Source organism: Passer montanus, unplaced genomic scaffold (genome assembly GCF_014805655.1).
Source record: "Passer montanus isolate IOZ18808 unplaced genomic scaffold, ASM1480565v1 scaffold20, whole genome shotgun sequence".
Lineage (NCBI taxonomy): Eukaryota > Metazoa > Chordata > Aves > Passeriformes > Passeridae > Passer > Passer montanus.
Window position 1 is genome coordinate 12,000,019 of NW_024366592.1, and position 26,484 is coordinate 12,026,502.

The following is a 26,484-nucleotide window of genomic DNA, read 5'->3' on the forward strand; positions in this document are numbered from 1 at the left end:
GCCGCGGCCGGACTACAGCTCCCGCCGCTCCGCGGGACCGCCCGGAAGAGCCGCCTCCTCCCGCCGCTTCCTCCGGCCGCGCTGGGCACGGTGCGCGGGGCCGGGCGGCTTCCCGGGCGTGGGGCGGCGCGGAGCCCTGCCCTGCCCTGCCCTGCCCTGCCCTGCCCGGCTCCGCTCCCCGCCCTGCCGAGGACGTGGCCCCAGCGCCCGGAGCGAGCCGCGTCCTCCTCCTGGGGCTGGGCTGGGCTGCGCTGCCGTGCCCGCGGCGGGAGCGCGGCCCGGGGCTCCCCGGCAGCCCGGGTCCTTCTCGGAGCACTCGGAGCTCGGGGCCGCCCCGTGCCCTTCCTGCCGGCCCGCATCCGGCGGGGCATCCGCGGTGACAGAGCGTCTGCCTGTGCTGGCTGCCGAGGGCCCGGTGGGTTTGCGGCTGTGCCGCTGTTCTTCTGTCTGGCATAGGAGTGTGGGGGGTTTGTTGGTTTGGGTCTTGATGGGGTTTTATTTGTTTTTTAAAATTATCGTTATTTTGAAGAAAAAATCCTTTCGTTTGTTTTGCGCTTTGGAATGTTAAGGCTGCGCTTTCCTGCCGGCTTTGGAAGGCAGTAAGGTAGCATTAAGGGTGTTTATTTTGAACTTAAGGTGTCTTGTTTTGCCTTTAAGTGAAAGGATAAGGTAGAACACCGAGGAGAGCTTAACAAATAAGGGTAAAAGCCTATCAAAAGCTTACTCAGAATACCGGCTGGCCGTAGGTAAATAGCGCTAAATAGTTAGATGAGGCAGTCTTACCACTCTAAAAGCACTCCTCCTCCTTTCTTAAAGGCATGTGCTTCACTGCCTTGAGTTCTGTGGCTCATCCTAATGCCGAACTTTTGCTCTTCCTCCACCACAAAGTTACTGTGGTTTTCTCACAATAATTAGAATACTAACTTTAAAGAAGAAACTGGTTGCAGGCTTCTCTAGCTTAGGAAGAATGCCAGTTTTGAATATAGAAAGGGCAGGATGAAGATAGAGGGAAAATAAAATATTTTGTGGTTGTCTCTACGCTGTGAAAATTTCCTTCTAGAAAGAAGACCTGAGATTGGAAAGCTCTGAGGAACAGATTGTTCCAATAGCAAATGCTGTTTAAAAAAAAAGCAGATGACTTTAAGGTCAAACCAGGTCTTAGCTTTAAAAGGACTCAGTATCTTGGACAAATAAGATCTGTATTTGCGTATGTTGACATGAAGCAAGTAGTAAATCTTGTGCTTTGGGCTGCAAACTGATTGCCCAAGGAAGGAACTTTTCCCCACAGCATTGCACAACTGGCAGTGTTTTGGTTTCCTCAGGACAGCTCTGTTATCTGCGGGGTGGGAGGGGAGGGAGAGCCAAGGAACCTCTTGTATTTGACCAGCAGACCGTGTGGCTCGCAGGCTGGAAGGACGGTGGAGCTGGGAAACTGGAGTGCCTTGGCTTCCCTTCTCAGTGCAGCTTGTGTGGGGGACAGCCCTGAGCTGTAGGGTTACTGCTGCACTGTGTGGGGGCTGAGTCTTCATTCACCGGTGCTGAGAAATGGTCTGGGACCTCAGGTGAAGGTAGGATCAAGACTGCTTGCAAAGTTGCCTCTTCAGGGCTAGTCTTGCCTTCCCATAGCTCCAGTTGTAGGCACTTTTTTTCCTCTGTGTGAGCCCAAGCAGTGTAGACATGTGTCCCTGCAAGGGGATGCTGTGTGCCTGCTGGAGCAGTGGCGCTGTGGCTCAGGAGCTCCTGGGCTCTGTGGAGACGGATGGTGTCAGGTCTTGCACAGACTCACTGCATTTGCCCTGCATGAGAATGGAGGTGTTCAGGCGTGGTGTAGGATAAATGTGACTCTGGTGTCTCAAAGGTGTCATAGCTGGGTCTGTGTTACTCAGAGGATCTCCATGCCACACTCTGTTTTGGAGGTCAGTTGGTTTGCATATCCAGCAGTAGGTGGATATTGCTGTTGGTCAGGCATGTGTCACCACTGGGAGAACAGGGAAGGGAGACTGCCTGCAGTGAAAGGTATCTTGATGAAAGCTTTAAAAGGAGGAATAGAAAGTCTGTGTGAAATAAAGAGTTTTCAGCAGCAGGAATTTGGATGAAAGACTGTCTGGGCAATGACTTCTACTTTCTCCAGGTGTGGTTATGAAGCTGAACTTGAAAATACTTCTGTCAGATGTGCAAATAATTACAAACAGCACCTGTGTATACAAAAGGACTCAAAGGCATTATATTCTGTCTTATTTCACTGCTGATCCTATGGGGGAGCAGGGGTGGTGCTTTAGTTTACCTCTCCTCAGCATTCAGAGTGTTTGTGGTGTTGACATGTCTTCTGAAATATGTGGAGAGAGATTCATCCCCTCACTGCCCAGTGGGGCTGTTTCCCAAAATCTGTTGGCAAACATCATCCCTTGGCCATGCCAGCACAGCTGGGGCATTGGAGTGGTGTGACATGGAGCAGCATGAGGAAACTGTGTGTCTGTGATGGCCTTCCCTCAGTACTGATAGTTTCTGGTTGTCTTGAGGTTGAGGCAGGTGTCACCCATGCCCTACACCCATGTCCTGTAGGGGCAGGAAGGTGTGACTTCTGTGCTGTACTAATGAGTTACGGACTGATGGAGCTGTAATGTCAGGCTTGAGAATAAACAGGAAAGGATTCCAGCTGCTGGATTTCAGCACTGTCCTCACAGCTCCTTCCCTTCTTCCATCTATGCAAGTCCACTCTTGGGCATATTCCTTCAACAACATCTTAATGAGGCAGTCGGATCCCAAACCTTTCTCCAGCCAGAGCCAAATGCTGTTCTTGTGGCTTCATCACCTGTCTGTGTCCAGCCAGGTAGCAGCAGAAAGCTCTTATTTATGGTCACTCTGTAGTGCACCATGTGTGTAAATGGTGCACAGTGGTCTGTAATCGGAGAATGCTGGAATTTGGTAGATCAGGGCAATCCTTTGATCCTGGGCAATGAAGAGGCATCTGCTAGGAGAGAACCAAAAAAGAAGTGCCAGAGAATGCTGAAATTTGATCGATCAGGGGGTACTCCTTTGATCCTGGGCAATGAAGAGGCATCTGCTAGGAGAGAACCAAAAAAGAAGTGCCATGAGGGTATTGGGAGAATGGGAATAACAAGACACCTTAAGCCATAGAAGTTACTGAGGAATGTACAAGTGATGAATGGGTAGTGGTGTGAAACAAGTTGGAAAGGCATGGCATGGCTTTGTTCCATCTGGATTCGAGCTCTTTGGTGAACAGAACTGAACTTCATACATGTGTTTTAATTCAAGTTGGTTTTCTCTTCTCCCTTCTCATCTTCTTCTGTTTAAAGGAGAAGAAGAATGACTTAATCAGCATCCAGCCCTCGTGGCCAAGGCAGGAGCAGGGCTAGGGCTGCCAGGACCATGGCTGTGCCTGGAGGCTTACGGAGGCAGCCTGCCAACAGAGGCCTTGTGTCCCACTGCACCCACCATCATATTGTTGTGTTCCTGCTGACCTTCTTCAGGTAGGTTGAGTGTACCTCTGCTCAGAGATTTGTATTTCCACCCTTTCTCCAGAGGAGATTGGGCCAACCTGTGTCTGTGTGTTTCCTGGCAGTTATTCCCTGCTCCATGCCTCCAGAAAGACATTCAGTAATGTTAAAGTCAGCATTTCCAACCAGTGGACTCCCTTCTGCCTAAACAGCACGGTCCCCGAGCTCCACCCATATGAGGTAAGGACACAAGGTAGAAGTGCTAGGAAAGGTGGGCAGCTGCCAGTGGGCTGAGCCTGTGGGGCTGAAGAAGCCCCTTTAGGTGTTCCTCACTTCTCAGAATGTGAGTGGAAGCTTCAGGTGTTGATATTGTAGTTTTATGGATCACCAGGCAATGCTGCAAGCTTCCCTAGTGGTGCCCAGGGAGAAACTTCTCAAGGAGCTACAGTGTTCCAATGGAAAGAGGGCCCCAGAAGAGTCTGCAGTAGGCAGTAGCATGGAGGAGGGGGAAGAGTGACCCTCCCTCTGAAGGGTTGGAGGCAATAAACCAAAGCAGTTAATGGGTTTACAGAGAGTTCTGTCAAGTCTTGGCTGTGCTTTCTCTGTGCCACCCTCTTAAAAGGATAGCCAAACTAGGAGACAAGAGAGCTGTCTGACAGTGCTAGCTGTTTATCCTAAATTGATGGTGGAGAATGACATTTTGTCTTGCATCTGAAAGGCCTGATTTCCATGCTGACCATCCAGTACCCCTTGTCTGTAAAATTCTGGTTTCAGGTAAAGCAGTGGGAGTTTTGGCAGTGCTCGCATGCAGGAAAGGAAGTTTTAAACTGCTTGGTTCTCACAAATGGGAAGGCAAGAACTACCTCCTGGTTCCTACCATGGGGTTTTTAGGGCTTTTTTTTTTTTTGGGTAATGCTTTGTCCTGATGCTTTTGAGAAGTGGAAGAAATCTCACATCAAAAGCTTGGTCGCAGGCCATGAGATCTGTTAGGGCAGGGAGTTTTAAGTCAGCTGCTGGAGCATAGAAATCATTGATTATTTTGAATGTTTGACAGAAGGAATAGAAGGATGATAAATGCTGACTTCTTGTGATAAGTGAAAACAGTGCATTTGGCTTGTAATGTGTTCAGGATTTTATAGTATGGCCAAAAGGAATAAGCATCTCAGGGATGCTAAAATGAAATGCAAGATGTTTATATTTAGTTCCTTAACTAACATTCAAACAACTAGTATATTTTGGAAGCTGTTTTGATTTCTTTTTAAAATATATAGATGGTTTGGTGGTTGCTGGATGTTGAGATGCATGTGTCTGATCAAGAAAAATGGTCAAACTGATCCTTTAGTTATCAATTTATGTTACATCTGTTAAACTAAGTGGATGTATGTACAGAATGTTCTGGAGAGGTGGAATCAAGCTGAAATAGATGATATTTGAGTTAGGCACATCTGTAGGTCGCACTTGGGTTGGGTTTGTTTGTTTTCTAATGGAGGCACGGTGGGAAGGGAAGAAAACTTTGTTGTGATTAACTTCATTAATTCTTCAAATTATCCTCAAAGCTTGCTATTTTTTTAAAATCTGATGTCACTAATCTTTCTTTGGGACAAGTGCGATTTTTTACCCTTTTTTGATCATATTGAAACTAAAGTGAAACTCAGGGTAAGCACAAAACCCAACAACATTAGTGATGACTGAACTTTGTTGTAAATATTTCAAACCAGTCTATTTCTTCCCCTTGTTGCTTTTGTGTTCTTTCTTTTCTGTTTGTTTTCTGTCATTTCTTGTTTTGGCTGCTGCCACAAATAATTTAAGGGAATTATTCATTTAGTGAAGACAGCGAGAGAAGTACGGAACAGATGCTGCACATAAAACAGAATATTCCTTTATTTTATTATTCATTAAGGTGCTTGTCAGTGTTTCAGAGTAAGAAGCTGTCTAACAGTTGCATGCTTGTTAGAAGTAGGGTTTGTTTTGCCACTCATTTGTCTTGATCCAGTGAAAGGAGCATTTCTCACTTCTGGTTTGCTAGCTTACATTTTAGAAGTGAAGCAAGGTGTCAGTGGACATTTTCTGCCAGAAGATAATGCTAGAATTGTTCCTGATTTGATAACTAAAATGTTGGAGAAATGGGAGCTTGCTTGGGCCAGGTGCTGTTCTGCTTTGGAGCTGAGGTTTCCATTGAAACAGAGTAGAATGAGCTATGCCTCTCCCCTTTTACCTGTCAAAATTTTCCCTCTGTAGCTCTGGAACAGCAGCCATTTATTTCCAAATGCAGAAGAAGCAACTCTCTTCCTGGGAACACTGGACACCATCTTTTTGTTTTCCTATGCTGTGGTGAGTAAAACCAACCCCAAGCTGCTCAGCTTTGGTTGATTTTTGTTGGGAAGATCACAATAAAAACAATAAAAAACTTAGTTCAGAGGCAAACCTTTTTCAGTTACTGTTAGTTCTGCCCATGCCTGTCACCCATGTGAAGATGCTTGTTAACAAACACAAGGGAAATACTATCACTTCAGAATTTCTTACACCCCTGTCACCTGGGAGGACTAGTTCTGTCTCTCCAAGAGTTCTCAGCTGAATTCTTTTAAACAAGAAATGTAATGAGCAGCTACAAGCAGGATTTCTTTGGTGGCAGGAGAAGTGGTTAGAATCAAACTGTATGTTGAAGTAACAGCAGTGTTTGGATTAGTATGGCCTTTCTATGCAGTTTTAATTCTTACAGCTGTAAGGTGCAAATCATCTGGCTTTAATTAATGCTGTGTTTTGTTCTCAGGGTCTCTTTGTCAGTGGTATAGTTGGGGACCGCCTGAATTTACGCTGGGTTTTGTCTTTTGGCATGTGTTCCTCTGCTCTGGTGGTAAGTTGGAACGTAGTAGTGGAATCTAAAAATCTACTTTAGGGTTTCTGGGTAGGGTTTTGCTGTAAAGGAGAAGAGGCTCTGTTTCTGTGTGAATCTGCTCGTGAACTGTACCTCAGTGGTCTCAAAGCTTGCAGGTCTAACTTGGTGCTGGATGCATGTGCTGCACTGCCTAAAGCATGGAGCATACATGACTCTCCCCTTCCTGAAATGTCTAGCTCTGGACACTGTGTCAGAAGGAAATTCCTAAATTTGAGACACTGTCTAGAGACTTGATGAACAGCTTTTGTTCATGTATTTGGGCTTTGCAGACTGTTTTGTGGTATAACTTAATCTCTTAGACCATGTATGTCATTATTGAGGCTTTTGCTTCTAAACACAATCTTTGCTCTGTTCTTTAAAGGACATCCTAACAATACCAGGCACTCATTTACTTACTTTATATAATTGCCAGGAGGGTATGTGTCAAAAAAGAATGTCTGCTTAAAACAAAGGGTGTTTTGTGTTCAAGTTCAAGCTGCTTCAGATAAGCGTAAATCAGTTTTATCTCATGGTTTTCTGGTTATTAAAGTAGTGGTAAAATGTGTGGAGTGTGTTTGTTTTACCAGTGGCTACAAGCCTGTTGGGCTCTGCAGACACATGACTGCAAGTGTACATCAAGCACCCTGTGCCACAATGTGTGTTTATTTTGGGTTAGAGCACTTAGTAATTTGAGACCTGGCTGTAGTATTTGTGTTAAATTTGGTGAGGATACATGACCTGTGAGGGTTCTATGTTTGCAGAGAGCCTCACGGATTAGCATGTCAGTACAACAGCAGATCAAGAGGCTACTGTATTTTTAGTATTGTCATTGAAACTATTTGTGTCTTCCTTCTCTTCTCCTGTTATAACTGTGCTGGTTTGGGGAGGCAAAAGTCTTTGGAGAGGAAGTGCCATGACAGCATGTTTGTCTCTGGAGTCAGAGCTGTGCTGGCTCAGCAGAGGGTGCTGTGAGCCCTGTGCTGTGTCTCAAACAGCCAGCCCGTCCTCTGCCCTGGCCCCTGCACAGTTCCCTGAAAGCTTGTTCCTTTTTTTAGGACCCCACTCCTGCTTGTCTTTCAGCAGTAGCCTCAGGGTGTCTTCTCTGTTTTCCCCCTGCTCTCCTCTAGGTGTTCTCCTTTGGCACACTCACAGAATGGTTGCATTTCTACAACAAGTGGTTCTACTGCTGTCTCTGGATTGTGAATGGCTTGCTGCAGTCCACTGGCTGGCCCTGTGTGGTTGCTGTCATGGGAAATTGGTTTGGAAAAGCTGGGTAAGTTGAGTTTTCTTCAGTGACTCACTAATCTGACATGCTGATTAACAGATTGAACTGAAATTCTCAAACCAGAAAGGCCAACTGTTAGATCATAATTAAAATTAGGTAGGATGAAATATGCCTTACTTGTTACATTCTCTCTCTCTCTTTCACTTTTGTGGAGCCACAAAACAGCCTGGTGTGAACATAATTGTGTGTGTTAAAAGCATAGGTTCAAACTTCAAAAATCCCATAGTAGAGTGACTGAATTTTAATTTTCATACCACTGAAAAACCTGTTTCTGTCTGCTTAGCAATAAACTGAGTCATCCTAGTCTCTACTCTCGCTTCAGGGTATTGCAGAAGAGCTTCAGTCATAGTTTGTAACCTTGTTGCCAGCTCACTCTCCTTTAACACAGATGTTACAGGGTTCCTGGCTTATCTATTTGGCACTTCCAAGTTGTCATGTGTTTTGTTTTAAATGAACTTTGAGCCCCTTTGAAGTGGAAGGGAAAATGGTGTAATTTTATTCATAAGTTAAAGTGAACTTGAATATTTTGTTTTTGTCTTGTTCTTAATGTCATCTGTCCTCGCATTGTCTGCTTCAAATCTTTTTCCCCTTCTGCAGGAGAGGCTTTGTGTTTGGACTCTGGAGTGCCTGTGCATCTGTGGGAAATATCCTTGGGGCATTCCTTGCCTCCTGCGTTCTCAAGTATGGCTATGAGGTAGGTACCTGGCTTCTAGCTACACCTGTCTGAATGGGACACTGGTTTTTCATCCCATCTTTGAGAGATAACAGCCTTGTGTATAAAATTTCATCTTGCTGAATTTTGTGGAGGCAGAATAGAAAGGCTGTTCATTTCCTGACTCTTCCAGGCTGGGAGAAATGAGCCTGAGACTCCTCTGTAAAAGGGACTGATGTTATTAAGGAGGTCTAGTGTCACATTATACCATCTTCTGATTTGGGTGGCTTCAAGTGCTCTTCAGAGTCATCCATCACAGGTTCTGAGTTGACTGGAGGCCCTGGAGCTGGAAGGGCACAGAGGCATAGCTGCTGTGACTGGGAAGAGGCCAGGCTGTTGTGTGGCAGTGGACAAGTGAGCATAGGGAATGGGAGTGACCCAGCACGTCTCATGGCATGGGGCCTCTGAGGACTGGCTGTCAGAGCTGAGCTGGTCACTCTGGACATGCGAAGGCTTAGAGCACCAAGAGCAGTCTTCCAAAGCCTGGGAGAAGTTTGCTGGGAAATCAGAGCCAGACTCTTTCCAGGACTGCACTTTGAGAGAGCAAAAAAGCAGTGGGTGTAAAGTGAAGCAGGAATGGTTCCATTTGGATGTTTGGAAAACCATTTTCCTCTGATGTATGTTAAACACTAGAACAAGGAAGAGGACAGAGCCTGGAGGATCTGTCTCTGGAGAACTTCAAGAATCTGATTGATCTGAGCAACTTTGTCTGACTTTGGTGCTTGACTCTTCTTTGAGCAGTCCCTTCCAATAGAGCTGGATGTCTGGTTGTGTTGGCTCAGCTCTTTCCTCACTGCTGTCACCTTACAGATAAGCCTACATAGGACCAAGTCTGTTTAGGAGATGCAGAGATCACTTGTTTCCAGGTGTCATGGATGCAGTCTGGGTTGTTGTACCTGTGTTTGCCCTCTCATGAGGTTGGAATGTAAAGAAACCCTCATTAGAGAGGGAGGTGTATGTGACTGAAAGTGTTTTAAAAAAGAATGTTTTATTTATTTCTTCTCAGTATGCTTTCTTGGTGACGGCCTCAGTGCAGTTTGCTGGAGGAGTCATTGTGTTCTTTGGGCTCCTGACGTCGCCGAAGGAAGTGGGTGAGTGGAAGAGCTGTGCTATTGCAGTCCCTTCATGGAGAGAAGATCTGCAGCTTTCCATGTAGTACTACTCATTCTGACAGCATTTATCCTCAGGCCTCTTATCAAATGGTGCTGCACCTTAGTGCATTTAATGGAGCAAATGCTTCACTTGCCAAGATCACACTAAATGCTACCATGAGCCTGGCTCTAACATCTCCACTAGAATATGCCTAATTATCAGTTTTTCTTCACCTGAAATATCAGTATTTGTTAAAGAAACAGCAGGCAAACTGATAACTATTGTAGGAGAAAACTATGGCAAGCCTTACGTGTGCAATGGGAAGGGAAAGTAGCTTTGGGCTGCAGGTCTCCCACAGCCAGATAAGTAACTCTTGGGTTGGATGTGTTTCTTTGGGTGGTAGGCAAGTCAGAGTGCAGCAGGAAAACAAAAGAACTCTGGGGCTTTGACAGGGCTGTGGAGGAGGTTTCCCAAGTGCCTGCAAAGGCTGTAAAGTTGGGAGCTCTAAAGCTGCCATGAAGTGTGCTCATAAGAATGCTCTGCATCCCAGGAAGCACAATGCAGTTCCCAGGCCTTCCATTCCAGCAGAGGCATTAACAGGCAGCAGGTGTCTGAGTCCCTGCTGCCACTCTCAGCCTCAGTGCTCACGGAAGGTGGCACCCAGGGCCAGGGCTGAGGATCCCAACCCCTCAAAAAGGGGGGAAGTGCACTAATTTGTTGTGTCTTCCAACTAATGGCCAGACACTCAGAACAGACAAAGCCGACGCCAGGATCACACAGTACTTTCAAGAGCCCTAGAAGACAAGGGGTAGAAAGTGGCGGCACTGCAGAACACCATCTAGAAGAGTTTCTAAGCCAAAGGAGGATGGAGGTATGGGAGAGCAAGGGAACTGCTGGAAGGGAGAATTGCTTAAAAGAAGTGAGCATAGCTTTAGAGTGGGGAGAGGGTGAACAGGCTGTGGTCTGTTTTTCCTGTTGCTTATTCCTTGTAAAACTTAGGCCTCCCTGAGCTTGGAGCAGATGAAGACGAAGCCAGTGTGGAAGAAGATGCCAACAGACCCCTAATGGGCAATGATGATGTAGATGATGATGACCAGAATTACTCCATTCAAGCAACTGACAATGACAACCAGCCCAAGGCCATTGGCTTTTTTCAGGCTTGTTGCCTTCCTGGTGTAGTACTGGTGAGCACACAGATTCTTAAGAGTGAGCTGACTTAACTGTTGAACATAAAGCTGTCTTTTTGTGTTGTCAGGATTTGTACACATCATTGTTAATATGCTGACCATATGTTGTAGTGGTTGGCATCTGATGTCTCATGCTGTTAAAATGTTGGGGTTGAGCCTGCTATCCTTGTGTACATGGATGATGCTGTCTGGATGTGTGGTGAGTGTTGCTCTTCCCATCCTGCTTCATGGATTGCATGTAATGAGCCGGTGAAGTGCAGCAGAGATCCTGCCCTTCCTGCTGTGAATTTGCAAGGGAGGTCATGGCCAAAGGTGGCTGTAGCATCCTTCCTTGGTAAGGTGCATGTAAGGAGCCAGTGAAGTGCAGCAGAGATCCTGCCTTTCCTGCTGTGAATTTGCCATGGCCAAAGGTGGCTGTAGCATCCTTCCTTGGTAAGGTAGATGCCTGCCCCGAGGAGTGGGGTTCTTACTCCTAGCTAAGCATCACACAGAGCTCTGTGGCACTGATACTGAGATTTGGAGTTTTTTAGTTATCTTAAAGCAGAAAGCTGGCCTGAAAAGCCTGACTCAGTATGATGTAACATCTGGCAAAGTGTGGAGGATTTTTTATGAGCAACAGGAAACAAGGTCTGGTGATGCAGTTTCCACATATCCTTGTTCTGTCTCTTGAAAACTTGTTCTTCTGTATCAGCAGTATTGCCCAATTCACGTTCAGCTGCGAAGTTAACCTGTCGTTAAAAAACAATGTTAGCCTTTTGCATCAGGACACACATTCTGTGTGCCTCCTGAATACTGGAACCTGTAGAAGAAAGTGGGCAGACTGGCTGCCCAGCAGAGCAGTGAGAGCTGCCCAGATTTGCCATGGAGCAGGACTACTGAATGGACAGTGTTGTCAGGTACCCTTAATGAGCAGTTGGCTGTTGTGATTAAGGCAACAGAAAACCTAGAAGGGATGGGTGCATTGTCAGTGTGTTGAGTGCAGAACACCCACAGTCCTGTTGTTAAGGATGTAGTTGAGGGGTGGCAAAAGAAAGCAAACCCATCTTGAGTTCTTTCCTACTCTGGATAAATGTCTCACACAAAACATTAGTGATGATATCTGCCTCAGTTGATGTGTGACTTTTTTCACTGGCCTGAGCAAAAGGAGATGGCAGCAACTAAGGTTGCTTGCTTTGAACTTTGGGTTTTGGGGATACGTTCCACACCCTAATCCAGCAACCTGAGCACCTCTGAGCCAGAGTTTTATCTGATGTTGGCTTAGTGTCCAGCCAAACAGGGATACATGTCAGATTGTTGAGAGACCAAATACTGAGAGAATCTCCAAAGCCTTATCAAGATTCTACAAAGAATTTATTTGACATATTTTTTCTGTAGCTCCTCTCATCTCCTGCTGAGTGATACAGTGGAAGAGTTTTAGTACAGACAGCTTTCCCCTGAGCCTCTAGGAATTCAATGTTTAATCACTCAGACAGTCTGGTAGACAATTTCTTAGTGTGTTGTAATAAATATCACTTTGTACAGTGTACTTTTGACACCCAGAGGTAGGAGAACCCTACCAAACATCCCCATATCTTCCATGTATAGTGGAAATTAGTTTGTGTCCTGTAAGAGTGAAAAAGCATTAACAATACAGGTAAGAAGTTTCTATCTATTAAAATAATAAAAATTCAGAAGTGATAATTTTGTGGCATTTAATATATAAAAAGATCTGCTTTTTGAAATTCAAAGTCAAGTGTCCATATGCACAGAGCCTCAAAGGCTGTGCTTTAACATCTTTATACTTGTTTGCCTTTTCCAATGGATTCCTTGAACTGCTATCTTTACTGAAGTAGGGTGACCTGTCTCTCTGCCTGCTGGGCCAGCAGTCCCTGAGAACTAATCTTTGCCACACACATGAAGGGTCTGTAGGAGGAGGTCTGCTAGCTAAGGACAAATTGAGCCCAGCAACCAAAAAAAAGTTGTCTCAGCTGTTGGGTTTGGAAGCCTGTGCTCAGCTTTGGCCAAACCTTTCATCCCATGTCCTGGATTACCTGCCTGGGGATTACGAGTGAAGCTTTCTCTTCTGATGCTGCAAGCAGATGAGCCTTCTGAACAGCACAAGATAGCACAGAGGAGCCACTTCACATAACTTTTCTCAGCATGATGCACAGTTGACTAAATCTCAAGCTTGTTTTGTGTCATGTGGCTGGCTCCCTTCTCTTCAGAAGGTGAATTAAATTTTCTTCATTTTCTGAAGCCTAGTGTCATTTCCTCTCAAGATTACGCTGAAAGTGTTTTAACCCATTGCATTCAGTGATTTAAAAAATAACCTTCTTGACAATGATTTTTGAATTCTTGGGTTCCCTTTGATGTTCAGCATTAAACTTTTATGATGCTGCCTTCTTACATGAAATTTGGAAGTGCTTTCCCCTGAAAGCTTTAGCTGGATCCAGAGCTTTATGGAAATAAGCAGAAATGCTGTTTGTATTTCTCAAATGCTAACTGCTCACTGGCCCTCTCTTTGTTCCAGTACTCCTTGGCCTATGCCTGCTTGAAGCTGGTGAATTACTCATTCTTCTTCTGGCTGCCCTTCTACCTCAGCAATAACTTTGGATGGAAAGAAGCAGAAGCTGACCAGCTCTCGATCTGGTATGATGTGGGAGGAATCATAGGTGAGTGAGCAGGGGAGGGACACCTTCTTGCAGCTGCCTCCCTAGTGTTTGAGAATGAAAGACAGTGAATGCAGCCAGAGCAGTTGTGTTCAGTGGGATCCAGCTGTTCACTTAATGTGGGAAAAGTCTAGGTTTGTGTGTGGCTGCTTGGCTTATCTTTTTTTTCCTTAAACACAGAGTATATGACGCCCTAAAGAGTCAACATATAACTGAAGGGCACTGTCATATCCTTGAAAATTACCCCCAGCTGGCATTTTTCTTTACCAACTAGGACTTCTTGAAAAGTTCTGTGTACAAAATGGGGCCCCTGCTTGCTACTTCCTTTCTGACGGTACCCTTGGGGAAGATTTAGATCTGGACTTGGTGGGTTCTGTACTGTCCTGTGTTTCTAAGCACAGATTCATTGCAGATCTCAGGAAAGCAGGCACCAACTGTGTTATGTTCAGAAATTAAACGTAACTGCTTTGATTTCTGCTGGCTGCAAAACCTAACCCGGTTCCTCCAGAATCAAAAGTATATTCTATGTATGTGTTTGGACTTCTACTCTCCTGTGCTCAGGTTCTAGCTTTATTCCCTTGTTCAGTTAGCTTTCTTATAATAGACATCATTGTTTGGGTCCATTCAGGGTCTAGTTTTGCTGGTTTTGCCTCTGTGGTGTTTTCTGCATTAGGCTTTCTCAATATTCTGGCTTTTACCAGCAGAGCAGTTCCTGCAGAGGTACCAATGGTACATAAGATGATTTTTCTTGGCCTTTGGCATTTGTTGCATTCAGTTGCACCTGCCCTAAGTAGGTGAGACAGCAGAGAATGTGAGGCCCCTGTGTGATAATGTTTTCCCTGTGACAAAGAGCTGCCTTTTCTTGCACTTTCAGTTAAAGGAGCCAGCCACAGCATTCAGCTTGCTTAATCCAGGGTTGTGGTGGTCGTAGAGCTGTGGTGATCCTGTAGGGGAAGAGAAAGGAAAGTAGGAGCATTGGCTAGTGGCATGCCAGAAAAAAAAGAAGCAATAAATTCCCAGTAAAGCAGTATGAGTAGTTTTCTCTGCTTTATCTGAGACTTAAATTTGCTGTTGTCTCTGTGTCTGGGGCAGTAAGGGTAGGAGGCTTAGCTCTCAGGATTTTAGAGGGAATGTGTATTGATGAGGAGGCCACTGCACTCAGTGAAACGAGCTTTGTTCAAGGTGTCAGCATCCTGAGCCTGACAGTGAGACTTCTTTTTTTAACAGGTGGGACTATCCAGGGCTTGATTTCTGATGTGCTGCAGAAGAGAGCCCCCGTGCTAGCAGTGAGCCTGCTCTTTGCTGTGGGCTCTCTCTTTGGATACAGCCGTGAGTACTCGTGTGCTGCACAGGGATAAGAGGCTCATTCAGTACCTCCTAGAGAGAACCAGAGCACAGCCTGTTCTCATTATGTTTTCTGGCCTTCAAACTGCTTCTGGATCAGAATGGGGCCTTTTGGTCTATTCTGCTCAAGTGTGGCACTGCACAGAAAGAAATCTGTTCTCTGGTTAATTGGGTGGAAATTAATTCTCTGAGTGGCTGGATTTCCCTGTAGTGGTGAGTTATGGTACTGATCCTTCTGGTACGGATCCTTCTCCAGTGTCAGTGAGATTTTTGACATTGTCATTGTGTCAACACCATAATTGGCAGAGCAAGAAATCTTGGGTGCATCCCTATCCTATGAGGAAAGAGAATCTGTGGACAGATCTATGCTGGAGTATATATTCACTACTCAGAGGCTGGAGAAGCTCTTAAGACTTCTGAAAATGGTGAAATTTGAGAGTTTCTGCCTTTTTTATGATAGATATAGTTCTTGGTGTCCACTTTTTGAAAGGAATCTTGGGAAAACAGAGGGTAAGGAGATGGGAAGATGTAATTTCTGTGAAACATCTGTGAAGCACTTTTAGGGGTGACAGGTTTGTGTTTTCAGACAATATCCTGTGGTACAGAGTGATTTAACTCACTGGGATGCCATTTCACTTCTCTTTGTGTTCCTCCAAAATGGGATGGTGGTCCAGACAGACTTTTATAGAGCACTTTGAGATTTGTGGGCAGAAATTTCTGCCAGATCTGGAAATGAACAGTGGCTTTTGGAAGCATGCAGGCTTACTCAGATGGTCTTGAAGTAAGGTCAGTAAGTTATTATTATTGAATAGCAAGGATTGGGTTTGGTGGAGTTTTTGTAGGCTCTTGTGTTAACTCATTGCTTTTAAAAGTGAATTGGAAGTAAACATGAAATTATTGCTGATGAAGTTTGAAGTTTGTGACTAGGTAGCAGAACAGGCAGAGCCCCAGGTGCCTTGTACTTAGCTCAAAATGTGCTGCTGTCCAGGCAGATACAGAAGCCTCAGGTGATCCAAAGTTCTTGCAGTGTGATAATTCAGCTTCCATCAGCCAAGGCAGGAAACGTGGTTGTGCCCATAGTGTGTTGCACATAAGAGTGATAATGGCCTGAGAATATATGAAGGGGGTGCACCTTGCCTTGTGCAGGAACTCGCTGTGTGTGGGCCCTGAGTGGAAGGGAGTGAGGAATTCAGGTGATGCCTGGACATGAGATACCAGGGAAAACTGTCTGAAATGCACTGAGGGGCTGGAATGGAAAACTAGCAGCATGTACACATGCTGCTGGAAAGGCAAGGGGAACCTGTAGGTGTTCAGACATGGCTTTGTAAGGTTTTGGAAAATGTAGGAAGAGTGAAAGGGCTGGTTCAAGTGCTGCATACTTTGTGATGAGAGAGTTTGAGCTGAGTCTGACTTCCCCAGAGAGATAAATGAAGGATTCTCTTACTATTCAAGTTTTATTTACACTCACCTGCTCTTTCTCTTGCAGGTTCCCCAAACAGCAAACCTATCAATGCTGTGATCATGGCAATTACAGGTAACTTCTCAAAATCCACTGTTATGCTGGTAGACATCTAAATTCATTGCAGAACAATCAGTAACACCAGCCTGGTGGTGGTAAGGTGTTTGTGTGTGCTGCCATCTCTGCTGGTTTTGCAGAAAGAGTGAAAACTGGGCCCCAGTTTCTGTTTGGAAAACAGCTGTAGGAAAACTGCCTTACAGAGGGAGATACAGAATACAGACTGTATAGAACAATGGCCTGGAGCTGAGGGGATCTGTCTTGGCTCAGTATGATGGAGGTGGATTCATGCCAAAATACCTAGCAGTGATCTGGTATCTGAGGAAGTGGGTATATGGCAGTCATGAGCTGCAGCTCAAACTTGAGAGTGTTTGTCAGAATCCAAAATACCCTGTGTGCTGTGAGAGGTCACAAGCTTTTTGTGCTACCACACATACTGTGCTGTGTTATGGAATTAGGTCTGCATGAATAGAGCCTTTCTTTCCAAACACTCTGATTTCAGAACTTTCTGTCCTGTTGTTGTGGGTAATTTTTTTTTTAAATTTTTTGCCTTCCATCTCTTCCGTGAACCCCTGGAGACTGAGGCTGTAGCATGGGCGTCCATGCTGATTAAAATGTTCTTGTTAGCTCTTTCTGTGTGACTACTCCAGATATTCAGGGTGTCCCATGACTGTGTGTTTCAGATACCCCTCTACCTGCAGTTAGTCTCTGAGCACTGTCCCTAGTCTTAATTCTTGTCCTGAGCTTTCATGGTGGAAAATCTGTGTTTTGAAGATATTTTGTTGAGAATCTATGTGAGTATTTGTTTTGCACCAAGGCTGTTTTCTTGTCGCTTCCAGGATTTTTCATCGGAGGCCCTTCTAACATGATCAGTTCTGCAATTTCTGCTGACTTGGGGCGTCAGGATCTGGTGAAAGGCAGCAGCGAGGCTCTGGCAACAGTCACAGGAATTGTGGATGGAACAGGCAGTATTGGTGCTGCCGTGGGCCAGGTGAGGCTGCCAAAGGAAAAGAGAGGTCTGGGGAAGGAGGAGAAGTATCTGTTGTGGTTACAGATGTTAGTGCATTCCTCAATCTGAATTTGTGTTGGGAGACAAAGAGAGGGTTGGGGTTTTTTAAAAAATAATTACTTTGGAATCAACCAAGGGAACCTGTCTGTTTTTACAGTTTCCAGTGCAAACAATGTAATTAAGAACTAAACTAAGTATTCACAGTGCTAATGTTAAGGCACTTCTGTAATTCAAGTGAATTTTACAGACTTTCCTAGCTGGAACATCAAAAAGCTTGGCCAAGTGTGGAAAAAAATATTTTGAAGTTTGAGATTTTTTTTGTTTTGAGGTGATAGGCAAACCTTCTCTTACAGAAAAGTGTATCTCTATAACTGAGTAAAATTGGAATACCTATTATGAATGTTACCATGTTTATGAAGTGATTTAAAATTTGTTTTTATTTGTGCTTTCTCTTTTTATCTGTGGATGTCTTTTACACCTTGTAAATCCAGCCCCACTTGCTTCAGTAGTCCTTACAGTATGCTGCCAGAGGTCTGAGGAGTAGAGCGTTGCAGAGGAGGAGGCTGACAGTGTGCCCACTGGGAATGTTTTCTTCTCAAATACAAGTGTTAGCTATGTGAAAGAACACAGTGGTGCTTTGGGGAGGATTTAGCAGAGAGATTGGAGCCAGTTCTGCTCCAGGCATCCTCCAGTGGTGGTAAAATACCATGGATGCAGGCGAGGCTTGTGAGTTTCTTTTCTAGAAAGAGCTTTGGGTTTGTGCTTGCCATTCATTGCCTGATAAATACAATCATTCAGTCACTGTTTTGTAGGATAGATGCTACTTATCTTCTCTGAACATGGAAAATTACAAGTGCTTTGAGGACAAATATCAGTGTACTGTTACACTCAGTGTTCTTCTGGCATCATCTCAGTGTTTTTGTCTTCCCACACACATACCGTCCAAACTCACGTCATCGTAAAAAGTGGGTCTCGGCTTCAGAGAGATTCCACCTGCCTCGCCTTCCAACACTGCATTTATTCCAGCAGAGACAACCACAACGTCATTCTGGGGGCGTGTGAATGACAGCAAATGCACAATGAGCATGTTAGAAATTCAGATCCTGTTCTGATATACCCAGTGGTGAAGAAGGGAGGCCCTTGTGTAGCATCTGAGTATAAATCTACTAATAAGAGATATATTTTCTTGTGTGGCCCGGGCTGCCCAGTTGAGCTAGGGTGCAGCTCAGAGCAGAGTGCAGTCTCAAGTGTCTTGCCTAGATGAAGGGTTAAGTAGTTACTGGTAGCACAGCTCTTGAAAATGTGTCCTGTGTAATTTATAAGCCATTCTAGAGCTTTTAGTTCTTCTGAGAGTACTTACATCCACTTATGTCCCAGTGTTCCGTGCAAAAACCTTGTATTCAGCAGAGTCAATTTGTCACCCTTTGAAACTGAAGTTCAGCTCTGTCTTTGTGCTGTTCTGAGTTACTGTAAAGCTTCAGGGTGGTTTCTCTGCTTTGCTGAAACTGTGGGTTTTGTACAGAAAACGGCTGCTGTCCTGAGTCATCCCTTCTGACAGGAAAAGATCAATTGGAATATCTTGTGATCAGCTCTGTGTGGAGTGCCAACAGCCCACAAAGTCTGGAAAATGAAAGTGTCATGCTGAAAGTAATGTTTATCTTCCCAGTTTGAACAATGTTTTTTTTTTTCCTTTCTGTTTAGTATTTAGTGTCTTTGATCCAGGAGAACCTGGGATGGATGTGGGTTTTCTATTTTTTCATTCTAATGGTAAGAAATCACCTTTTTAAAAAATTATTTGTCAAAGCTCAATTTGCCATAGGATGTTTTTGTGGGAGCATGAGAACTGTGACTTCTGATACCATTCTCAAAGTGGCTTTGCCTCAGGTTGTCTAAGTGAAATGAGTTCATTTTGGATCCTTTAAAATCATGTTACCCAACAGGAACTAAGATTGTAGCAGAGACACAAAAGTACTTGCCCAAAAATACCTGTATGCATTTCCTAAAGCTCATACCACCTGACTTCCAAGGTGAGGCTTCTCCCTCCTTCATCTCCATGGTACATTGTTTCTAATATTTTCAGAGAGCTGAAGTTAGGCTGCTCATTTGTTAGGTCTTGAAGATTAGTGGAGAGAGTGGTGAGGGTATTGAAACCAAACTGAAAATGCCTTGGCCCTGTTTTGCTGCTGGGGCAGAGAGCTGTTGAGGCCCTGATGTCCTCAGCATCACCACAGTGGTGAACACTGCACTATTTACGTGGACTTCTCTGCTGGAAGTGCCAGGAGATGTTTTTGCATCTGCGCTGACAAGGGAGAAGGCCACTTTGATAACCAGCAGAGGTGGTGAGGAGCAAGGTCACTGAGGAGCTGGAGAGCTCATCTCTGTGAAAAGGCTGGAACTGTATGAGCTCTCCTGCAAGCTCAGCCCTTCCTCTGCTGTGCCACTCTGTCATTGCTTCTCTAAGCCTGTGTCTTCCTGGGATGGCCCTGGATGCACATTGGGGCAGGGGGGAGTCAGCACTGGTTGCTCTGTGCTAATTGTCCTGGATTTGCTTCTTTCCACAGACGAGTTCAACGATCCTGTTCATTTCACCCTTGATAGTGAGGGAGATCAGGTTGCTGCTGCATGAGCGGCGCCTGCGAATGCTGGCAGAGTGACTCCTGCTCCCCTCTGCCTGGACTGCTCTATGGAACTGACAGCTGGACACTCATCAAAGCTCTGGGAGACTTATTTGTTACATCCTCCAGGTTTGGACTGATTCAAAAGAACTCCACAAGACTTGATTGACTTGCCTGTGGTGAGCTCAGTCGTGAAGCACCAAATACCTGTCCTGAGACCACCTGTGTCAAGGAGCTGCTGACCTAAGCCAGACAATCCATGGGACTGATGGATTATCCCAGCCTCCCAGACTCTTCCAGCAGTCACACCAGGGTCTTCTGTTGGGTGTCTCATTCCTGTACCTTTTCTTATTTATTTCTGGATGTGCTGACCAAAGTCAGCTCTTTGAAACTGACGGTTCTCAGGAGGCTGTCTTGCAATGAATCTTGATGCTCTTTTGTGCTGGTGAAATCATGTGCAGTTCATGGGTAGTCCTAAATTTCAGATCACCTTAGCTTTTAGAAAGGGCAAAAATAATTAGTTGGGATTTATGCTGTCCCGTTGTTTAAAAACTGCTGTTGCTAAATCTCTGCACAGATGGACCTCTGCTGTCCTGCATCTATTAACTGTTACATATTCCAGTAGAGTCATATGAAGAAGTTACCTCTGTATTTGTTTTTAACATTTTTAATAATGTTACTAATCTCTGAAAAAGGAGATTTCATTTTTTTAAACTATTGAAGCAGACAAAATAGTGTGCAATACTTTATGTAATCTCTGAAATAAGCCTTAATAGGTCCTTTGTGTCTAAAGGATCCTTGAATGGCTTCAGTGATCAGTAATGGGACACAAACACTTTCACTACTTTGTTTATTGAACCTGACCAATACTGACCAAAATGAGTGTGAGGTGACCGTCTGAAGGAAACTGGTGTCACTGACTTCATACTCCTTGGGCAATTGCTCATCTCTAGCAAAGCAGGATCAGAAAGGAATTAAAGGAATTTAAGGGACCTGGCTGCTCTCAGACAGGAGCTGAAGTGTACTCATGGAGTAGCATTAATGAGCAACTGCTGCTGTTTCTCCTCATGCTCCTGTTGCTATGGCTGCATAGGGGACTTCAAGCTCCAGGGTTTGGAAGCTTGAGTTGTACCTTGAAGGGAAAGGTAGCTGCAAGTCTGCCTGCAAGCATTAAAAACAAGTGGCTGTGCTTGCTGTGGTGGTGTTTGCATGCTCTGCAGTACTGTAGTAAGTGGGGTTGACCAACTGACAGCTCTAACATTTATTGGTGATCTTAATGGGATCATTGAGTAACTTTAAAAAAAAATGCTTTCTTTATGCCTTGAGGTGTTTCATTGTAATAGGTCTGTTTAACCTGCAGAACTTGTGAGCAAACGTTCTGTCTAACTAGTCATTGCCTGGATGGAGGTAGGGAACAGCAAAATTGGAGCTCAGAATTTGAAACTTTTTAAATGGGAACAGTTGCCTTTTCAAAATGTGCATTAATTTTATTTTATATTTTAATTAATGAATGTCAATTTTTAGTCATGTGTTGATTGTAATGAGTGGAACATCATTAGTGCCTTACGGTTTTACAGTTTTGAACGGTTGCTTGGTGATTGCTGCTTCTGTAGTTATGTCTCCATGCAGAGCTTTGCTTAATGTGGAACTAAGTTGCCCCATTTTATATTTTTTTTGAGTCTTTTTCTCTGGGTGGAGGTGATTGTTGCATCTTTTTGTCGACCCTCAAAGTATTTCAGTGCTTGGGAAAATGATGCCATTAAGCTGATACAGGGCTTGAGTCCTGGTCTTGACTCTTCTCGTTCCCATTCCAATTTTTGCCTGTATAATTAGAGCAGGAGACTGATAATCTATCATCCTGTTCTCAGAATTATGCCCTGGGGTTAGTGCTCACATCCCAAGATACTCATTAGCCTTTGTACAAATAGAATGAAAACTCCCTGAAATTTAGTTCTAAAATTGATCATGGCACCATTTGCCTGAGCCACAACATCTGAGAATCTCTGGTTTCAAATTCCAACCTGGATGAACTATTTGGCTGCCTCTGGGCAGCAGATAAGCTTCTGATGAAAGGTGGGGTGGGAAAGGGACGTTGCTGGGGTCAAGGGGGAGGACAGGCCGGCCCCTGTAACAAATGGCTTCCTGTAAACAGTTCTGTCCCCTCTTGAGAAGTGTCAGAATTGATGGAGCACCAAGCCCAGGCTGCCCAGCCACTGCCTCCGAGTGCACGGCGCTTTGGGGCCACCCCCAATTAGTGAGGTGTGCCTAAGGCCTCGGGATTGCTGCTGTGCTTGCTTGTCCTGGGTTCTATGTATTTCTGCAGAGTTCTCTGAAGGAGAAAGGTTTTCAATTTGGTCATGTCTGAACTGACCTCACATGAATAAACATTCTTTTACTTGATCTGGGCTTGTTCTTCTGTGTGCTTTATTCCACTCTCCCTGGTGCAGTTCTGCCGAGCCTCCTGAGCCTCCTCCCTTCCTCCTCCTCACAGGTCTGGCTCTAGCAGCTGCTTTTCACTCAGCTGCTGTGAAAACCTGAGCACTGACTAGTGCTGAAACCAAACCCTCATCCCAGCCTAAAAGGGGACCATGTTCCCAGGGCTGTGAGCCCGATCAGGAAGAGTGCAGTTTGGCACTCTTCCTGATCGGGCTCACAGGAAGTTTTGTGAGAGTCCCCTAACAGAGACGGTGTAATTAATGGTCCTAAAGGAACCAGACCTTATACTTGGTTTTATTAATTTATTTCTTTGTTGATCTGCATGTAGAAGTCAGGTATGTGGCTGTGGGTCCTGCTGTGCCTTCTCTCTTGTGGCTCATTCCATTAAACATGAATCCGCTTCTTTGCTTTGCTGTGTTTAAATGGACACAGTGGGGAACTTGGTAAATGTGTTTGTGTTTTATAGTTTATAATAAATTCTGAATCGAGCACAATACCAGACCACTGGAGAAAATCCTGTGCCTGCATGTTCTGCTCTCTCAACCCCAAGTAGTTTGGTGGTGCTATCATGCTTTTCCTCAAGGAAAGTAACAGTTCATGTTTTTACCCCTTTTCTGTCACTTTTTTTCTCCACCTACTCATCAGGAACTTCCCAGCCTACTCTGGAAGTACTCTGAGGAAGGAGTAGAGCTTTGCTTGAGCATCTGAAAATACTGACAGTAGCAAACCTCATCACCACCACTGTGACTGTGAGCGCCAGAGTGTAATGGGTGGGCAAAAGACTAGGAACTGCTTAACTTCAGAAGTGCAAAGGAATGCATAAGGAACTGATTTCTGTTTCAGACTGAATGCCAGGATATGGCAGACTGACCAAACTGATACTGAAAGAAAAGGCATGCTTCAGCCCCATGACCCTTGCAATAAATGCCCTAGAAGCAATGCTGCTGTGTCCTGGTTTCCTTGGAAGTCTGGAACCCGAAAGGTATGGATGTCTGCCTAGTAGGTACCACCGTGCTCTCCAAAGCAAAGAGAATTGAGCTTCTGCTCTAAGTGCTGGGCAGCCTTACAGAGCATGTGAGTTGCTAGTCCTCACCAAACCCAGGACAGCAGCTTTCCCTTCTGCAGGAGAGTGGGAGGAGAAGCAGCATGCTTTAGGGGTTGTTTTCTCTCAGAGATAGAAGGAGAAAGTATTTTGAGATAGTCCCACAGACCTTTCCAGTCCAAGCAATGGCTCCTTGGGGATGATTGGACACACTGCTCTTTGGTTACTCTCCTGTCATTTAACCCCCTATCCAGCTGGGGCCAAAGTACTCTGCCAAACATATTTGAAATTTCTCCCCACTTCTTCTTTTCCAGGTTCTTTTCTAACCGTAATTGCCTACAGGGATGTTTTGGGTTCTGTATTGCAGAAGTTTTCTAAGGCACAGCATGCCCACCTTCCTGCTTTGTCAAGCCTTGTCTAATCCTTTTAGTAAACAGCCTCCCACTTGCAGGAGCCTGGAAATACAAGCTCTTAGGACGATGTGTGAGGCTGGACTGGGGCTCCCTGTGCTATGTACACACCCATGAAAGCATTCCCCATCCCTGGAAGTGTTTAAGCCCAGCTTGGATGGGCTTTGAGCAACCTGGTCTAGTGGAAAGTGTCCCTGCTTACAGAAGGGAGGGCTGGAACTAGATGAGCATTAAGGTCCTTTCTAACTCAAACCATTCCGTGATTCTGTTGAAGTCTCTCTAAATGAGAGTTGCTTAGAAGAGTATTTAGTACAAAGATGAATTTAGGCAATTACTGGGAACACTTGTTTTGGTTCTCCTGAACTGGTGATGATATTTCTGTACATTTGGATCCAGGAGGTTCTCTTGGAATGTCTGCTTTCACCAGGGCTGTGACAGTATGCAGGTGCACTAGGCAAGCTGAAATGCACTCCAGGAGCAGAGGGCAAGTTTTTTACCCTCTTGAAAGTTTGAGTGCTGACAGGAGAAGAAAGACTGCAGCTGAGAACAGAGAATTCCAGGTAAGCTCTTTGGCGACAATCTATTTTGTTTGGAAATACATTTTGAAGTGGCTGATGGCAGTTGGAGGACTTCTAGGTGAATTGGTGAAGTCTCTGTAGTTTTGGTCTTCTTCCCGCCTTGTGAAGCAAAGGAAATCCATACAACCCCACCTCTTGTTCTTGAGGGCCACATAAGTAGCAACAGAATTCAGAGTGTACCAATGGAATGACACTGCTAAGGAGGAGATTACTTACATGTGCTGATTAAATCTTCTTTATAATGCAGTTAGCAAAGTATTGGGGATTTAGGATGGGTTGATTTCTCTGGGCTCTTGGATTCCAACACTAGCTCAGAGAACTCCTGCATCAGGACACCTATGTCCTCACTCACCTATCTCCTGTTTGTCAGGTGGGATCCATTTCTAGAAACTCACTCATCTGCTCTGGGGTGCATGGCAGAGAACAGGATGTTGGGCTGACAAAAGCTGGTGCTTGCCTGCAGCAAGTGCCAAAGATGACAGAGCAATTGGGTTTCAGCCCACTGCACTATCCAGCTGGCAGGATGGGAGTGTTTGAGAGGCAGCAGCTTCATTGGGACTGGCTCAACTGTCCATTTACCTCTTCTTCAGCCTCCTCGCCTCTCTGCTGTAACTCCTGCATCCTTCTGGGAATAGTAAAATTTCAGTTCTTCCAGTCAGTAGCAGGTTCATCCCAGGACTGATAATCAAGTCATGGCAACAGGAAGGCCAGATGGCAACAAGCAGCTATGCTTGTTCCTGTTGAATGCAAAGGAGCTGTTCTGTGGGGATGGGCCCAAAGGTGGGAGCCCTGCCTGTGACAGCAGTCCTGTGGCAGCATCAGGGACTTGGGAATCAGCCCACACCCCCAAAATGTCCGGGCACTCTCTGTGCAGGGCTGGCACAGCCTCTGCTGGAGAGAGCTTTGTCTCTGTGTGTATCTCTTGAGCTCCCAGGCCCATTTTAGAGCACTGTTTTGGTCCTATGTGCTCAGGTGGCATCAGGGCTGGTTTCCCTGAGGGAAAGAGAAAGGGGAACATGGAGCCATGGTTCCAGCAAGCTGGGTGCCAGCCTGGTTATGTGGGAATCTGTCCTTCGCTTCCAGATAGTAAAATCCCAACTGCCTTATGCGTCTAGTTCCACACTGCTCTGTCACTTGCTTTGGTTGCTGTTTTGCTCTCAGTTGAATGAGGATCTCTGCCTGTCTTCTCCAACTTTATTAAGCACAATTTTCTCAACTGCCTTCACTTCTTATGCAGAAAAGGAGCAGGGAGTTATTTTGGAGGGTTTATCATAGGTTTGTCGAGTCTTTGCTCTTCTCTTCGTAATTCCACTGTTCCACCTCAGTTTACCTGTTTGACCTTAGATGTACAGGGCCATTTCCTTTGTCCCCAGTCTTTTCTTTGCTCCAGCCTTCATGGCAGCTTGTCTGGAGGACCAGAGAAGGAGACAGTATTTTCTGTGCTAACAAAGTGAGCGTTGTTGTAATGCTGTTGCAGAGTGGGTGGATTTGATTGCCGACAGATGTATTCCTTCTAATAGGGTGTGGATTAAGGTTCAAGGTGACTTTGTTCCTTCATAAATTCACTGACTTTCCCCAGGGAACTGAAGGGGCAGGACTGGGAGGAAAAAACTATGATAAACGAAAGTATAGGAAGGAAATGCAGTAACATAGGCCATGCTGGTTAAGAACAAATGTGTGCTCTGTGAGGAGCTCTTGCCATTGCCTAAGATACCACTCAGTGGGTTAAAAAACCCAGGAGGATGTTTAGCTGAGAAGTTGAGCACAGCTCCCTGCAGGCTGCTCTCCCAGTGTAATTGCCTGGGTAAGTGGATTAGCGAGCAGCAGCGTAGCTTGTTGGGGGTTAGGCAGGCTCTGAAGGAGCCAGCAGAGCCCTGTCCCTCACAAGAGGACAAGATGTGGGAAGCAGCGTTGCTCCCTTCCAGTCAGAGCTATTTGGTGCCAAAAGCTGTGGTTGATGGTTGTCATTGCGGGGGCTTGCTGGGAAGGGTCCCATGGAAACAGTTCCTTTCAGAGCTATCACTTGTCCTTATCTGCCGCGAGGTGGGTATAGCGACAGCAAATCACATCTTGGGACACTTCTCTGCCTTTGTTGCCATGGGAATCGGTGTCTTCCGCAGCTTTGTCTTCTGTGAAAAAAAGAGTATTGTTACCTCCGCTGGCTTGCCCACTGAAATGTGCTGAGGGTGAGAGGGGGGTTGTGGTCAGCCACAGAGTGCCAGGAGAAAACCTCAGTGCTGGGAACAGGCTGCGAGGTCACTTTGTTTAAACTCTCAG

At 45.3% G+C, this 26,484-nt stretch overlaps 1 protein-coding gene across 2 annotated transcripts; it reads left to right on the plus strand.

The window, feature by feature from the left end:
- Positions 1–12: 12 nt before the first annotated feature.
- On the plus strand, positions 13–22,146 carry SLC37A3 (solute carrier family 37 member 3). 2 transcript variants are annotated; one of them, XM_039707993.1, is made up of 15 exons: positions 13–415; positions 3,316–3,491; positions 3,584–3,698; positions 5,697–5,789; positions 6,229–6,312; positions 7,461–7,606; positions 8,216–8,312; positions 9,337–9,421; positions 10,422–10,606; positions 13,119–13,260; positions 14,485–14,586; positions 16,088–16,135; positions 16,957–17,108; positions 18,828–18,893; positions 19,688–22,146. In XM_039707993.1, exons 2-15 carry the CDS (start codon positions 3,391–3,393, stop codon positions 19,778–19,780), a joined length of 1,509 nt encoding a protein of 502 aa, XP_039563927.1. In that variant the 5' UTR covers positions 13–415; positions 3,316–3,390; the 3' UTR covers positions 19,781–22,146. The 2 variants fall into 2 exon arrangements, with proteins under 2 accessions (XP_039563927.1, XP_039563928.1); XM_039707994.1 differs by lacking the exon at positions 13–415 and adding an exon at positions 1,394–1,568.
- The last annotated feature ends 4,338 nt before the right edge of the window (positions 22,147–26,484 follow it).

Excerpts from the sequence above, each read along its gene's own strand:
- SLC37A3 (XM_039707993.1), top strand. The coding sequence starts at position 3,391 with ATGGCTGTGCCTGGAGGCTTACGGAGGCAGCCTGCCAACAGAGGCCTT. Across the intron at positions 14,587-16,087 it reads CTCTCTCTTTGGATACAGCC|GTTCCCCAAACAGCAAACCT; the intron begins GTGAGTACTCGT and ends TTTCTCTTGCAG. Across the intron at positions 18,894-19,687 it reads TCTATTTTTTCATTCTAATG|ACGAGTTCAACGATCCTGTT; the intron begins GTAAGAAATCAC and ends TTCTTTCCACAG.